This window comes from Diplotaxodon limnothrissa, linkage group LG19 (assembly GCF_057381915.1).
Source record: "Diplotaxodon limnothrissa isolate DT_005_m linkage group LG19, D_limnothrissa_male_GT1.1, whole genome shotgun sequence".
Lineage (NCBI taxonomy): Eukaryota > Metazoa > Chordata > Actinopteri > Cichliformes > Cichlidae > Diplotaxodon > Diplotaxodon limnothrissa.
Genome location: NC_140614.1, coordinates 26,980,461 through 26,997,678, shown reverse-complemented (window position 1 = coordinate 26,997,678; position 17,218 = coordinate 26,980,461). Strand labels below are relative to the sequence as shown.

Below are 17,218 nucleotides of genomic sequence, written 5' to 3'. Positions count from 1 at the left end.
AATCAATATTAAAAATAAATAAATGAATACAAAGATCAAAGGTAAGGTTTAACTTGACTTAAAAATAATATATTTTCAAATGTTTTATTGTATTTGTATAAATAAATAACAATTAATCACTGTAATAACAACAATTAACTTTACTGAATAAATACTAAATTACTAGGGATAGGTTTTATCTGATACCGGTGCCAAACCGGTACTTTTGAAACGGTGCTGGTGCTTAAACGGTGCTCAAACCGGTGCTTAAAGAATGGAGAACACAAAATTGGTCCAAAAACCTCTCATGTTCAGCTGTTTTTTGTAAAAAGATAACAATGTTAGCCTTTTCTGCAGCTATAGGGCACATATGGCATCACTCTTGGCTGGAAGCAGTGCTTAAACAATGGAAAAAATACAAACTTTGTCCAAAAACCTCTCATGTTTAACTGTTTTCCACTTTTTCTTTGGGCATTTTAGCCTTTTTGGCCAGGGTGAAGTTAGTATCTGCCATCAAACAAGAAGACAGCCGCATGTAGCTATGATGATGTTTGCTAGTTCACCTTACATGCATTAATGTAATAACGTGGTTAGCCTACTCAATGAAAATTACACACAAACAACATTAAACTACTCACGCAGAGAAGAACGGCTGCTGCTGCCTCATCATCCGTCATCATTTCTGCTACACTGGCAGGGCTAGGGGCCAGGACTCTCCTCTTCGGGTTTTTGGGGGATGTTGCTAACTCCGGGTCTGATAACAGGCACCACTCCCGCAGTAGATGTGCACGGTGTGAGGTCTCGCAGCAAGCTATCAAATACGGCGCATTTCTCGGCTTTTAAAAGAAACGCTATGCGTCGCCAGGTGTTTCATCGGATTTGAGGTGTTACCTCCTTTGACAGTATCACAGTATCAGCTTAAAGCACTTGTTGCTGCTGAGTTTGCATCTTTTGCTGTGAAGTACAGCCAGACTTTGACCCCTTCGCCTTGGGCATTTTTAATCTGTAGCTCTGCTCTAAAAGAACGTACGTACCTGGACCCGCCTACTATCCTCGGAAACGTAAAGTGATTGGCTAGAATCTAAAGTGTGTCACAGCTCAGGAAAAAAAAGCACCGAAATAAAGCACCGAAATGTGCGCTGCTTTTTGGTCTGGTTACTACCTTTTATGTCAGAACCATACCGGTACCCATCCCTATAAATTACTATCAATAAATATGGAATAGATTATTTATTACAAACACAAATGCAGATTCATAACTGATCAAACAACCAGATAATCTCCTGTGAGCAAGTGACTGGCAACAACGGAAAGAAAGAACTCCTTTTTAACAGTAGGAAATCTCTGACAGAACCAGGATCAGGGCGGGGCAGGTATCTGCTTGTAACTGGTTGAGGAGATGCAAAGAAAGAGAAGAGAGAAGATGACAGCACTGAGAGGTACATAGTGGAGGAGAACCTCTGTGCATCCTGCACTCTGAGCCTGCAAAGCTTAAGGGATGGTTCAGAGTCACCTGAGGTTTAATCAAAAAGGAAAGTTTTGTTTGATCTTAAAAGTAGAGACAGCATGTGTCTCCAAATCTAAACTGGGAGCTAGTTCCACAGGAGCAGAACCTCGCAATTATACTATACTTTTTACTGATGACTCAGGCTTCATGCTTCCTTGAGTAAGACTGAGTCAGAAAGTATATATATATGTATATATATGTATATACATATATACATATATATTTATATATATATAAAATATTCTGTAACTTCTGTCGGTGCTGTGCTTTTTTGGAAACCGAATTTCCCAGAGGAACCCACCCGAGGTTAATAAAGTTTTATCTTATCTTATCTTATCTTATCTTATCTTATCTTATCTTATCTTAACATTGCAGAGGCCTTATTGACAGTATTTGGCTCTACATATCTGTGTGAGCAGATTTTCTCTCACATGAAGAGTGTCCTCAGGTAGCCATCTGAATGCTGGACACTCTGAGACCTGTGTCTCTGAGTGGGAGACCAGAGATCACATTAACATGTCCATCCCTGTATTAACAAACATGCCATATTGGCCCAGTTTATTTTTCTTATCATTGTTTTGAGGAGACCATAAATAGCATTTACATTTTTTGTTGTACAGTTCATTTGCTGTTATGGAGTTCTTGTTACTGATAAAAAAAAAGTGTATTTTTCGTTTCAAAATAGCTGATCTGCTCTATGCCAACATCTGCAAACAAATATAATTCTATAAAGTTGGTTTAAAAATTGAAATAAGGTCGAGTAGTTACACTATATAAAAAATAAATGCACAATTTAAAAAACAAAATTTATAGGTAGGTATATCGACTTCTCATTAAATTATATGAATTATTATGGCTTTGTCTGCCACAGTGTTTTTCTTTAAACTACTTAGGAGCAGTTTTACTGGCAGTTGGTGATGTCACTGAAAGGCAAGGTTCTGTTGCCATAGTCTGAGTTTATTTTGAAAGCTCACTTACGGAACTCGCTTAAACAGCTTAGAAAAGACAAGCGCACACATTTGAAGAAGTATTTCCTCATTACGGTGACATTTTCCCTTTTAAAAGGTCTCAAAAATTAACATGAAAAAGGAAACGAGAAAAAATACAAATTCAGGAGATAAGAAAGATCCAGGAGATCAAAGTAAGTAAACAAATACATCAAATCTGGGTAAAATCCCTCAAATAACAGAATCTAATTTTCTAAAAATGTTGACAGTCTGTGTATAAAATGAAAGATTTAAATCCTACCCATATGGAAAAGATATATATAAATCTTATAAAGTTTGTATCTGTCTTGTGTAAAACTTGTATGTTTTGGATACTTACTAAAACAATATTTGAAAGTAATGAGAAAGTGGCCACTTTCATGAGTAAATCATATAAGCCTGATATGATTCACTGTATGAAGTAGGCCACATCTTATGCAAGTCTTTTATAAATTTTTACTATTTCTTTTCCTTATGGGTATGTTTGACTGAAAATAGCATAATTACAACACGTCTAATCAAAGAAAGGTTACTGGGGCACTTTGTCTTTTGGTAAAATAATGTGACAAGTTTATTCTTGGACTCAGCAGTAAAAACAGATCAACAAGTGTCATGAAGATCTAAGTCTTAGTAGACCTAGTATGGACTCGTGTTGCTCTGTTTTTTATCAAAAGGATAAACTTGTTATTATAATTTAACGAATACTTCCTAAAATGGCATCAAAATCTTTCCAGTCCTGATGTCGAGCACTCTTTTTCACTACTGTGTTGTTGTTGTTTATAGACTCTAAGAGCAGGATGGCTAAAAGAAAGGCCAGTCCTGAAAAGAAGACCCCCATAAAAAGAAGGAGGGTCACTGAGCAGGCTGCTCCTTCCACCAGCTCAGATACACATCAGGTCAAAGCAGTGAAGCGTAAGGCCCAGCAAGATGGAGCGGGCACAACCAGTCCACCAAAGAAGATTAAACTTGCTGAGCCTACGAGTGGAGACAGGGAGCAAGCGTCTTCCTCCGTGGACGCTGGTAAAGGTAGGCTAATTAGTTGAGTGAGGGGTAGATTAAGTGCACAGCTGGTTGCTCGGTTTAAGATATTAGTGTTTGGGAGATACTTTTCTGTTGTACAGTTCATTTGCTGTTATGGAGTTTTTGTTACTGATAAAAAAAAGTGTATTTTTGTTTCAAAATAGCTGATCTGCTCTATGCCAACATCTGCGAACAAATATAATTCTATAAAGTTGGTCTATATAGTGTGTAACTGTTGATATAGAGCGTTATTAAATGTATTGCTAATGCAATCATATGGCACATTGACTTCTAAGGAAATTTTAGATGGCACTTATCATCAGAAACGTTGCTGACTCCTGGGTTAGACCTTCATATTAATTTTTTTTTAAACTTTTTTAAGAACGCATTTTAACATTGGACTCAAAAATAAATAAATCCCCCCTTAACGAAAAAGACACTTCAAGTGCCAAATTGCTTTATATTTCTTCACTTAAATATACGGCCGCAAGTAGGGCTGACATGGGCCCCAGGTTTGATGTGTTCTGCCGTAAACTGGACAAACCAACATAAGGATGGAAGCCACTGTGGGACTTTTTCAGTAAGTTGAGCATGTGTTTTATAAGTTAATCAGTAAATTAACACCAACAGCTAGTTAACCCATAGCTATTCACACAACAACGGGGTATTGGGTAACTGATGTTTTTATTTTAGAAAACAAAGTACACATGAATTAATGTACTTTAATAGAAAATGGAAAGGTGATACAACCTCAAAAACGTGGTTGCCTCTAGATTTAAAAAGAGAAATAAGGTCGAGTAGTTACACTATATAAAAAATAAATGCACAATTTAAAAAACAAAATTTATAGGTAGGTATATCGACTTCTCATTAAATTATATGAATTATTATGGCTTTGTCTGCCACAGTGTTTTTCTTTAAACTACTTAGGAAAACTTTTACTGGCAGTTGGTGATGTCACTGAAAGTCAAGGTTCTGTTGCCATAGTCTGAGTTTATTTTGAAAGCTCACTTACGGAACTCGCTTAAACAGCTTAGAAAAGACAAGCGCACACATTTGAAGAAGTATTTCCTCATTACGGTGACATTTTCCCTTTTAAAAGGTCTCAAAAATTAACATGAAAAAGGAAACGAGAAAAAATACAAATTCAGGAGATAAGAAAGATCCAGGAGATCAAAGTAAGTAAACAAATACATCAAATCTGGGTAAAATCCCTCAAATAACAGAATCTACTTTTCTAAAAATGTTGACAGTCTGTGTATAAAATGAAAGATTTGAATTCTACCCATATGGAAAAGATATATATAAATCTTATAAAGTTTGTATCTGTCTTGTGTAAAACTTGTATGTTTTGGATACTTACTAAAACAATATTTGAAAGTAATGAGAAAGTGGCCACTTTCATGAGTAAATCATATAAGCCTGATATGATTCACTGTATGAAGTAGGCCACATCTTATGCAAGTCTTTTATAAATTTTTACTATTTCTTTTCCTTATGGGTATGTTTGACTGAAAATAGCATAATTACAACACGTCTAATCAAAGAAAGGTTACTGGGGCACTTTGTCTTTTGGTAAAATAATGTGACAAGTTTATTCTTGGACTCAGCAGTAAAAACAGATCAACAAGTGTCATGAAGATCTAAGTCTTAGTAGACCTAGTATGGACTCGTGTTGCTCTGTTTTTTATCAAAAGGATAAACTTGTTATTATAATTTAACGAATACTTCCTAAAATGGCATCAAAATCTTTCCAGTCCTGATGTCGAGCACTCTTTTTCACTACTGTGTTGTTGTTGTTTATAGACTCTAAGAGTAGGATGGCTAAAAGAAAGGCCAGTCCTGAAAAGAAGACCCCCATAAAAAGAAGGAGGGTCACTGAGCAGGCTGCTCCTTCCACCAGCTCAGATACACATCAGGTCAAAGCAGTGAAGCGTAAGGCCCAGCAAGATGGAGCGGGCACAACCAGTCCACCAAAGAAGATTAAACTTGCTGAGCCTACGAGTGGAGACAGGGAGCAAGCATCTTCCTCCGTGGACGCTGGTAAAGGTAGGCTAATTAGTTGAGTGAGGGGTAGATTAAGTGCACAGCTGGTTGCTCGGTTTAAGATATTAGTGTTTGGGAGATATTTGTGTGTCTGATCTAATACGCTGATGTGCTTTTGGTGTTTTCCACATCTACAGACTGCAGTCAAAACACAAAGGGGTGCACAAAAAATGGCAGAAGCAAGTCTGCGGGAGAAAGCAAAGAGTCACCCAAAAAAAAGAAAAAGGACAAAACCAAAAACGTTGTCCAAAATTCAGCAGCCGACCAGCAACGTAAGTAGCAAACAGCTTGGCTTTTATACTCAGGTGAAGAGCAACATTTAGGGTACAGCAGAGAGTAATTTGTGTCACAGCTGTAGTAAAACAACATTTGTGTCTTTTCAGGGGAATACCAAGCCAGATATGTGCAGGAGCACCATCTAGGAAATGGCGGCTTTGGAGCAGTGTTTGCTGGCTACAGGATAACAGATCATTTCCCAGTAAGTGTTCAGATGGTGGGAGTAAGACAGGCAGCAACGCAGATAACGGACAATATTATCAGCTGAGCATTAAAGGTGCTGTTTTACACCTTTAATAAAGTCATACTGAGGAAATGCTCACCAATGCTCTGTGTCTTTTAGGTAGCTATCAAACACATTCCCAAGGACAAAATCCCCATCCAAGTGACGGTAAGTGTGCAACACTTGAACTGTTTTTACATTCCTGGACTGAGTGCAGCGTTCACCTGTGAAACGTCTGTTCCTCATCATCCACTTTGTTGTAATATATCAGGATGAAAACGGGAAGGAAGTCTCAGTGGAACTGGCCATTTTGCTGAAGCTTGCAGCTGAAGCAGATGGATCAGTGGGAACGTCGGCTCCTGTGTCTCTGTTGGACTGGTTTGACTTTGGCACAGAGCTGATCCTGGTGCAGGAGAGACCTGTCCCCGCTGTGGACCTGTTTGAATACATAAGAGAAAATGGAGGATGTTTACCAGAAGAAAAGGCCAAGGTAAGTTGACTGGAAGAGCCTTAGACTGTACAGCATTCAATCAAAACACAGAGTATCAGAGAAGCATCAACCTGTTGACTCATTACTGTCTTTTTCATCTTTTCCAGGTCATTCTGAAGCAACTGGTTGATGCAGCAAAGGACCTGGAGGAGAAACACATCTTTCACCGGGACATCAAGAGTGACAACATTCTGATTGAGACCGGCTCAGACGTGCCTCGAGTTCGTATCATTGACTTTGGACTGAGCTGCTTTGCTACGGAGAGATCGCGGTTCCGCTTCTTCTATGGTAACATATTCAGCTCCTGCTCTTCACAGATGTAGCAATTTGTGCCTTTTGTTTTAGAAGAAATTGTAATTGTGTCTGTTTATTAGGTACACCTATCCACAGCCCTCCTGAATGTTACTGGGGCAAAAAATACAGGCCTGGACCCACCACGGTGTGGCAAATGGGAGTGGTGCTGTACGAAGCGCTTCATGTGGGGGACTTTAATATCATGATGTTCATCGAAAACGAACTGAAATTCAACGAGCATCTGTCCCCACGTAAGAAAACATCACACTTCAAGATTCACTGATGGCTTGGATCACTGGAACTATCATCTTCATCTTTTCTCTCCTTTCTTTCTTTCTTTCTTTCCAGACTGCCGGAATTTCTTGGACGCGTGTTTAACCGATGTCCCGGAGAAGCGCCCAACGCTGGGGGACCTCCAGCGTCACCCCTGGCTCAGATAAGCCCATCTCTCATACACACACACACACACACACACACACACACATTTCATATCTTATCATATGAGTGTGATAAATGACCTAACTTTCTTTTTTGTCTTTATTTCATTTTTTTTTTTTGTTTTTTTAACAGGAAAAGGTTTTTTGGGTTTTTTTGGCCGATTCTAAATTTTGCTATCCTGAAATTCCTGTAACCCCCCCCAGCCATCCCAGGAAAGGGGATCTCTCTTTGAATTGGCTTTCCCGAGGTTTCTTCCCATCATTCTGGCCCCCCGGGGAGTTTTTCCTTGTCTTCATAGAGAGCTTGGGCTGGGTCAGGAGCTTCATCAAAATTGGCCTTATTTGATTTGGTTAATGTAATAAAATATGTTGATGTAATCAAAATTAGTAAAAATCAAAAGATTTAACTTAAACTTCCATTAAAACTTGTTTAACTCAACTTTGCTGAGAATACTCTTTCATTACTAGGGCTAGGCCATATTATACCATCCATCCGCTTCCGCTTATCCTTTTCAGGGTCGCTGGAGCCTATCCCAGCTGTCATAGGGCAAAAGGCGGGGTACACCCTGGACAGGTCGCCAGTCTGTCGCAGGGCTAACACATAGGGACAGACAACCATTCACATTCACACCTAGTGGCAATTTGGATTATCCAATTAACCTATCCCCACAAGCTGCATATCTTTGGACGGTGGGAGGAAGCCGGAGTACCCGGAGAGAACCCACGCAAACACGGGGAGAACATGCAAACTCCACAGAGAAAGACCCCGGCCTGATGGTGGAATTGAACTCAGGACCTTCTTGCTGTGCGGCAACAGTGCTAACCACCGTGCCACTGTGCTGCCATATTATACCGTTCACGGTAATACCGGTATAATGTTAGGCAACGATAGGAAAATGAAATATCGCGATAGAATATGAGTAAAACGCGCATGTGCAGTGCCTTTGTTTTCATACGCACATGGCTGATTGTTGAGTGAAACAGATGAACCATTAGTTTGTAAAAATGGTGCAACTTCAGTGATGTGGAACTGGTTTGGTGTTTGTCCGTCAGATACACGACAAAGCACATTTTTTTGCAGAACATGCAAGCAGCCGTCGTTATTGTCGTATTTGTCAGACTAAAATGCTCTTAAATCTGGGAGTAATCTGGGTCCTAAACTCCGTAAACTTCAGGTCAAATGAACACTGCAGCATCACTGAGAGTTAAAAACTGTCTAAATTCTTTCGTCTTTAATAAAACGATCAGCATTGCTGCTTTACCAGGTGTAACTATGAAGTTTAACTTCCAGGCATCCATGAAAACAAAATTTATTACACTTAACGGAGTTAGAAGTTAGCAGGAAGCTAGCGGAAGTTAGCTCGCTAGTTTCGCTAGTTACCTAAGCATGATATTGCATGTTCTGACTGAGAGATTTCTGAAAAAATTCAAACGTACAGCTCTGCTATCACTTCCAACATAAATGAAGACAGGAAACTAAACAGCAGTGACGTTTGTAGGCTTACTGAAGTTAGGCTAGCTGGTATATAATGATGTGCTACATGATCGCTAGCGGCACAGCTACGTTAGCATAACATAAACAGTGAAGGTGGAGGACGGTGTGTTCACACCGAATGTGATGGACGCGAACAAAAACGCCCCAAACGCCCCTAATTTGATGCGTGCACATTCGCGCCTCAACGCGTGTCCAAGAAAAATCCATCGCGTGTGAAATATCATATTTTGACGTGCGTGAACCAGAAATGTGGGAGGAAGTTGTGCCAGACGGTATCTTTGCAAGATGGCAGCTGTCGAGCTAGCGCTTGAAGAGAGAGTCTCCCTCTGCTCTGGAGAGCAGAGCAGCGGCGTAAAAGACGTCCTCGCTGTACCTGGGTCCATCAGGTCCTCCAGAGGCGTGAGCAGTTTGGTGAGTTTCACCATTTGCTCCAGGAGCTGCGCCTGGATGACGGCCGATTCCAGCGATATCACTGTCTTTCACTCGGCCAGTTTGAGGACCTGCTTTCCCGCGTCGGTCCCAGAATCGCCCGCCTAGACACCAATTGCAGGCGCTCAATCCCACCTGCAGAGCGCCTGTCCGTCTGCCTGAGGTTAGTAAAAGTATTTAATACGGTAGTCCTTTATTGATACCTGTGCTAATATATGCTAAACCATCCATTCATATACTGCTAACATGGATGTGCTATGCTAACAGTGAATGCTCTCGGTGTTTACTGATAGCAAACTGTGGTACAGAGACGACTGTTTATAATATTTCTAGTCATACTCAAGGTCTCATCAAGTCCCGATTTAATTCAATTTATGCTGTTATCAGTGTTTGCAATGATATGGCTGTGGTGTCATATCAGTGTATGCGCTCGGTGTTTGCTGATATCAAACTGTAGCATTAGGACCAATGAGTTAACCTTTGTAGTGATACTCATTCCTTTTTATTTAGAACTGGTTTAATTCTGGGATAGTTGAATATTTGTATATAATCACCGCAGACTGTTTTAGATTATATCTAATATATATCATGTAATTATCCTTATAATTGCAAAATATTTTATGTAAGATTTATGTTTTGTAATTTGGAATTTTAATAATGTATTTTGTAACTGCAGTACACATAATACTCATTTAAATTGGTGTGTCCACGGTGAGCCAGATCATCCCCCAGGTAGCGACAGTCATCTGGGACTGTCTAGTGGACGATTTCCTGGCTGTGCCTTCACCTGGAGACTGGCGGTCCATCACAGAGGGATTCCAGGAGCGCTGGAACTTCCCTCTGTGCTGTGGAGCTGTGGATGGGAAGCACGCCCAAAGGAACCCCATATATCATATAGGAGACACACACATTGATATACACTAAATATTTATTCCATTTCTTTTTTTGTGGTACCCAAATTTATACACCTGCTTGATTTTGTTTAAACAATTATTGCACACTTTCTGTAAATCCAGTGAACTTCTTTTCACTTCTCAAATATCACTGTGTGTGTCTCCTGTATGATATTTAACTGACATTTTTTATTGTAACAACGATTTATATAGGAAAATGATGGCTATTAACAATGTTGCCCAAACTTTTGCATCCCACTGTATTAGTATATTTTGTCATTAGTATAATATGAAATAAATTCTACATGTGTAAGTCGTGTGCCAACATTTGCTGTGTAGTAGAACTGAGACATTAGTCATTGAAAAAATTTATTTGAAATAATATTAAAATTCTCAAACAGAAAAACATTAAACATAAATATATAAAATATAAGAATTTACAGAGAGACAGGAATAAAAAGGACCCAGCTGCTCTCCAGAGCAGGAACAAGGCTGAGGAGGAAATGCTCTATTGGAGACTGGTGTGGCCTCTTCAGGGACTCCAGGATGGCCAGCTCCACCACCGATGGACCGTCCTGGGACCCGTCCCTCATCTGCCTCGGAGCTGTCCTCCTCTGTGGGCCTGTAAAACAGCACAAAACACAAAGAAATGAGAAGACTGCTACTAGATTTTAATTTCAACATCGAAAAAAACAAACAGGATATAATCAGATTGGTTGTAGACATTTAGTAAAGGTGATCACAAGGCAATCCCACAGAGTAAAAAGCTATCAGTGCTTGCTGTATATCTGATGCTACAATTACATACCTGTGGTGCAGGAGCTCAGGGACTGGGGAGCCAGGAGAAGCAACAGGGGATGCTCTGCTGCAGAATCAGTTGGTTCTATCAATACAGTATTAAATGTTAACAGGTTGAATATAATAATCATAGAGTATGTACAGTGGTCCCTCTTTTATTGCAGCAGGGGTTCTCAGAATAACTAGCCCCTCGCCACGCACTTTATACACTTTTTTCCCCACAGACATGAACATTGGTCACAGTTCTCACAATTGATTCTCAAAGTGCAAACCTTTGTAGATTGCAAAACGTAAAAGTATTATTATGCCGCGGTTTGTCTTCATCTGCCTGCCACTTTCGTGCGCCTTTTTCCCTCGCGGTGCAGGTGTGTATTTCCGAATGAGGGTCATAGTTATGGGTGTTTTTGTGCTGTTTTTTCTATTGGACATGATGGTTATCAAAACCAAACGTGATAAATTTGGCAAGTGCAGGAGACACGACACGGAGCAGATTTGTCAATCAGGCTGCAGAATGCAATGCTGTACTGTGCAATAAAAAATCAGCGAAAAAGCGAAGCAGTGACGGATGAACAGCGGGACCACTGTGTGCTGTTTATTAATAAACAATAAAATATATTCATAAATGACAACATGCATAAAAGCAGAACGGTATTTGTACGTCAGTGGGAAAATAGCGGTGGCTTGCTAGCTTTTGTGCGGTTTCCCCGGGTCAGTAACTTTCAAAAGAGAAATGAATGAACTTACCAGGTTGCCCGATCTCTTCACATATCTTCCTCCAAGCTCGGTCCTTTTTATTCCTGTCTCGGTACAGAAAGCAGCTGGTGTCGTACAGCTCCAGGTTGTTTGCTATGGCATTGATTAGCCTTCCCTCCATTGAAGAATGAAGGGCTTTGGCTGGATCTGCCCCTTTGACCTAGGTCACAGCCACGTCACCAGGCTCCTGATTGGTTGTCGCGGCGCAATTTGACGCTGGAGTTCAGATTTTTCCAACTCGAGCGGTAGACACGAAACGTGCACAAAATGCAACACAAAAACTCACGCGCGTGGTTTTATTCGCGAGTCAAACGCTCCAAACGCGCTAGACTGACGCGCGTTTCAGGCGTTTTGGCGACGCAAATCCGCTTCCGAATTTTCACGGGAGCCGCAATCGCATGTCATCGCGCTTTTCCATTGACTTTACATGTAAACCTGACGCTCTATTCGCGTCCATCGCGTTCGGTGTGAGCACACCGTAACACCTTTCCACTTATAAAAGTTAACGTTAAGGTTCCTGATAGTTAGAGACAAATGCAATCGCATGGCAGGATGCTGTAAACGGACCAAACTTCAGTCAGGAGAACAACTGAGATAATCCATCCACAATACAAGGTTAGTCATTAATATACTGCAACAACATGGGAATAGAGCAGCTGCCAGAGAATTCAACATTAATGAATCAATGGTACAGAAGTGGAGGAAGCAAGAAGAATGAGTTTAATAAAGTTTGATTTATCTGACTGCTTTGTTTCGCTTAATGTGCCTTATAATCCCGTGCACCTTATGGTCCGAAAAATACGTACTGCACACTGCAGTTTAATGTTGCAAAGCACCTCTTTTTAACTTCAGTGGATATTATACATGGTTATGCTCAGGATATGTCAGCCCATTTCTACTGGAAATGCCTTTTGGTTAAACTTTCAGCAAGGAATTTGCATTTGCACTGTTACATTTTTATAAAGCTTTAATGTACATAAAAACCAGCTTCTTATTTAAGTGAAAATAAATGGAAGGTTGTCTTTTTTCGCTAGTAATGTTGTGGAGTTGTATTTTGTCTCGTATCAATTATATCGTCAGTTATATCGTTATCGCAAATTTTCAAATATATATCGTGATAAATATTTTTGGCTATATCGCCCTGCTCCTTCCTCACACTCTAGGTAAGGAACGAGTTGCTGACCCAAGTTGAGGAGTTTAATCTTTTCAGCATCTTGAATGGACAGTGGAGCAGGAGATTGGCGTGTGGACTGTTGTGGTGACAAGAGAGCAGTTCCTATCCTCACCTATGGCCACGAGCTTTGGGTAGTGACCAAAAGAATGAGATCATCAATACGAGAGGCGTGGAAGAGTTTCCTCTGAAGGGAATCTAGGTCTTGCTTGGAAATGGGGTGAGGAGCTGGTAAGGAGAAGTTCTGGAAATGTCTTACTGGAATGTCGCCTGATGACAGAACAAGACAGACAGAAGAGATCCTGGCTAGCTTAGGAATGCCTTGGTGTCCATCTAGATGCACTCTGCTTAGACTACTGCCCATGCTCCACAGACCCAGATTAGAAGCAAACGATGGATGGATGGATGGATGGATGGATGGATGAAAGTTTGAAGTACTGACATGGTTGTAGAGCACTACGTGATCCATTTTTTTGTTTAGAAAATTTCTATGTAGATATAGCACATGTATTAGACTTTCTTTGATTTGTGTCTAGGCTGTGGTTAAGTTATGTATTAGCTGCTCCTGTGAGAATGAATGTGATGAATGTGTATTGCTTTACTGATGTAATTGCTGGTAATCGAGTATTGTTAAAATATTAATTGATACACTGCTAACGGTGGCTACTGTTACGATACGGTAGCTAATGGGGATCTAAATAAACAAAACAACAGAGCTCTTTGGGCTCTAAACACCATTTAAATATTGTCATTGTGTGCCTCTGCAGATCATTACTCCATCCTCCTTCACCATTATAATGCTGGGAACAGTACCACAGTATACAAACCCTATTATGATTATAGTCCCAGTAAGCCTTTCAGTCACAGTGTCACTGCCTCCACCAACTATCATCTTTCAAAATCTCTCTGGCCAGTTCTTCTCCCATACTGTCATATTCATCTGAATTTTCTCTTATATTATTACACTTGTATATCTGCCTCCTAACTTTGTTATCATTCCTGGGCTCGCACACCAATGTCTGCTTACACTGTCACAGTTTTATCTTTCCTTCCGTATACTGTCACAGTTGTGGTGTGTCTGTCTACCTCTGTTGTTACTTGTAGTTTGTCTCCCAGCATGGCTGTTGTGGTAACAGTGTTTATTCTGCCAGTCAAAGATGAGGCAGAGGCAGCATCGCTCATCCAAGTGCTGTGGAGAGAAGCTGTGGTGAGGAGAGAGAGAGAGGGGGAGAGTGAGAAAGTGGGGGAGAGAGACAGCAATCAAATTTTAGACTGTAAAAAGTCCCAGGCGGTTTATACACTTGTATGTCTGAGATAAGCTCAGGTCTTGACTGCTGTTATGCAGAATTTCCATACAGTTGGTATACCTTTGTCGTGATGCAGGCAAAGCTCGAGTGGTTTCTCATCCAACAAAAATGGCACAAAGCACATGGCTCGAGCAGACAACAACCTCTTCACAGAGCCTCTTCACCTGCACGTTTTTCCTCTTTGCAATTACTTCTATAGAATATTTGAAAAACTGTATATTTGGACACTAAAGCTCAGATTTTCTTTTTCTTACACTGGGGTGCAGTAGAAGGGCTGATATGTTCTAGAGGAAAAGGCTATTTTATATCAACAGAGCAGTGCAATGTAAATTTCTTGAGAAGCTGTTTAAAATAAAGATGTGATTTTGGCAAATGCAGAAAATTAAATATGTGAGAAATTACTTCTATCATTGATCCAGAAAAGCATAAGAATGCAGTGGTGCAATAAAGCAGTCCTGTTCACTGATTTGCCATATTGCTCACAAGGACCCAGTACAGACAGATATATTGAAGAGATACAGCAAGCAGCAAACATGATATAAATGCTACATTTTTGTATGTATAGAAATGTACACCTTTAGAATGCATGATAGGACTACCTGAAATTACACAGCTTTCAACTGTTGTGCTAAATCTAGACAATTTTAACATCCAAAGTTGTAAGTAAACAGTTGACTCTGCGAATGACTCATGACCTTAAATGGGTGACTAAGTGGAGCAGGAAGTTTAAGCATTGCTGTAGTGAAAGCTACCTCATAGCTTCCAGATACTTTATGGCTGCAGAGACCATGGACACTCTGTACTGTAGCACTCGTCTGGTACTTTTCTGTATGCTTCATGCTATTTATGTTAGCTTAGCAATCAAAAGACTTTTTTAAACATACATTTAACATACAGTAGATTCCCCCTCTTTACCTGCAAAAGTAGCAAGACTTACATGTATTTTTTAATTTGGATGGGTCGTAGTAGGCCTACTGCCATTTGGGAGATGAAGGACAAGACGTTTATCACTGTAAATGAAAAACTTAGCTAGTGCTAATAAGCTAATACTAGGCCTCAGTCACACAGGTCTAGTATTAGGCCTGTGTTTATTTAGGTTTATTTAGAAATAATACACAGCTCCTAACATGTTGGCAATCACTTCCTGCCATTCACTTCATTCTTACTTTGTAGTGGCAGCCCTAAACCTGAGTCATTCAACCCATCACATCAAACTGAATTGTTGTTACTGAAAAAGATGTCACTCGTTTAAGAATGCAGCAAAACAACACATAATCAGGGTAGCACAGTGGTAGCATTAGCATTGTCACGTCACAGCAACGAAGTCCGAGGTTTGAATCCACCTGCCGGCTGCAGTATTTCTGTGTGGAGTTTACAACTTGTCTCTGTGTACTCTGCACTGTATGCACTGATGATTCTGCAGTTGTCTGTTTGTATGTGTTAGCCATACAATAGACTGGCGACCTGTCCAGGATGTACCTCGCCTCTTACCCTGCGACAGCTAGGATAGGCTTCAGCCACACAAGGTCCCTGAATTGAATAAGTGGGAAAAAAATGAATGGATAGATGGATGGATAGAGTGAATGATCACTCGCTGCAATTATGATGTGATTTTTGTTTCTGTAGAAGAATTTGGGATGGATTACTTGCCAAAGCATTTCAAATACTCTGCATTGAACTTCAACCCGGATCTTAATAGTTTCCTCTTGAGTTCAGGAATTGAGATAATTAGGAATTATGAATGCGAATAGGAAGTCGTTTTGTGTCTGAAACTAAGCACAGTTTAGCATAGTAATGTCACATCATAAAACTGTGATTTTAACATCCTATTTTTGTCATGTCACCTGCTACAGGCACACCTGTTATGTCAGGTATTGAAGAAATGTCTTTGTTCATTGGAAGCTGCTTTGTTACTGCTATAGTTGGAAATGATACAGCTGCGGTTATCATTGTGAGAGGTTCTTGTGTTTGCCACGTGTTCATTTGTCTTTGTGCGAAGCTGTTAATCTCTAAGTTCATCATAAGAATTATTTTCAGCTCGTCAAATTATCTGCTGACGTTAAAACTTTTAATAACCAATTCCATACATGGTGAAACTTTTCACTTGAGCACCTGCATTATTCTTAAGATATAATCCCTTAATTAATTAAGACTTTGCCAAGTTACAATGTTGCTGTCATTTCATTGTGGATTTTCAGTTAATCTGTTTTCAGATTGACGTATTAAATTCCTTCTTGCCCTGTTTGTCATCTCTTGAGGTTGCTAGTATGCAATATTCATCATTTAGACATGAGATGATGAGATGAATTCATGAATTCAAAGTTGAGTTACTGACACTTTCACAGGACTGACAAGAACTAGTCCTGTGGTGTCGGTGGTGGTAATACTGGAGTAATGGTATTTTAAATCATTTTCAAAGCTTCCCTTCCGGCACACTGAGGGCAGCCTCTATGTCTGTATTCATCCACTGTCTCTTTGATCAATTCGGGGCTCAGAGAAATCCACCACCAATTACTGTAAAACTAACCTGTCACAAATTGCTTCTGTTATTAGCATATCAAGACCGTTATGATTACAGTGCAAGACTACAGCACAGAGAATTGAATCCTAAATATATTCTCATCTTCCCCACGTAAAGAAGTAATTCCACGTGTCTTTGCTTTTCCTTCTTTCTACTGACAGTTTAATAGTGTGATACAATGGTTTGGGAAAATGTGGGTAATCTGATAGTAATTGGGGAAAAAAAAATAGGTCGGGGGCATATTTTGAACACATTCTTCTGCTTATTAGAATGTGACAATCTTTGCCTTGAAAACCTAAAAAGATACAGAAACAAAATAAAAAAGAGGTTGCATTCATGTTTTTTTCAAAAAGTGACTTTATCCTTTTTATTTTTCACCTTCCTGTAATCTGATTTTACAATGCAACCTTGTTTATTATCCTTGCAGATAAATCTTAATAAGCATGGTTCTGTGGTATCAACACTGTTTAAAGTCAAAGGCCTGCACAAATAACCTCTTTATTAATAATGCTTGACAGCGTAGTCGGAAGCTAAAGGCTCATTACACCGCACTAACTAGTCCCTAGTAGCAGAGACGCATGGCTGCTGCTGGT

The 17,218-nt window shown here is 39.9% G+C and overlaps 1 protein-coding gene across 1 annotated transcript; it reads left to right on the top strand.

Moving 5' to 3' along the window:
• Positions 1-2,566: 2,566 nt before the first annotated feature.
• Positions 2,567-7,261, top strand: LOC146612359 (serine/threonine-protein kinase pim-2-like). The gene is made up of 10 exons (XM_085343296.1): positions 2,567-2,627; positions 3,256-3,498; positions 5,299-5,541; positions 5,676-5,810; positions 5,922-6,016; positions 6,158-6,205; positions 6,309-6,527; positions 6,635-6,815; positions 6,902-7,072; positions 7,170-7,261. The coding sequence occupies exons 1-10, from the start codon at positions 2,567-2,569 to the stop codon at positions 7,259-7,261; spliced, it is 1,488 nt and encodes a 495-aa protein (XP_085199422.1).
• Positions 7,262-17,218: the final 9,957 nt, after the last annotated feature.

Bases quoted from the DNA above. Each gene is read 5' to 3' on its own strand.
- LOC146612359 (XM_085343296.1), top strand. From the start codon at position 2,567: ATGAAAAAGGAAACGAGAAAAAATACAAATTCAGGAGATAAGAAAGAT. The intron at 5,542-5,675 runs GTAGGCTAATTA...CCACATCTACAG, and splicing joins CTCCGTGGACGCTGGTAAAG to ACTGCAGTCAAAACACAAAG. The intron at 6,206-6,308 runs GTAAGTGTGCAA...GTAATATATCAG, and splicing joins AAATCCCCATCCAAGTGACG to GATGAAAACGGGAAGGAAGT.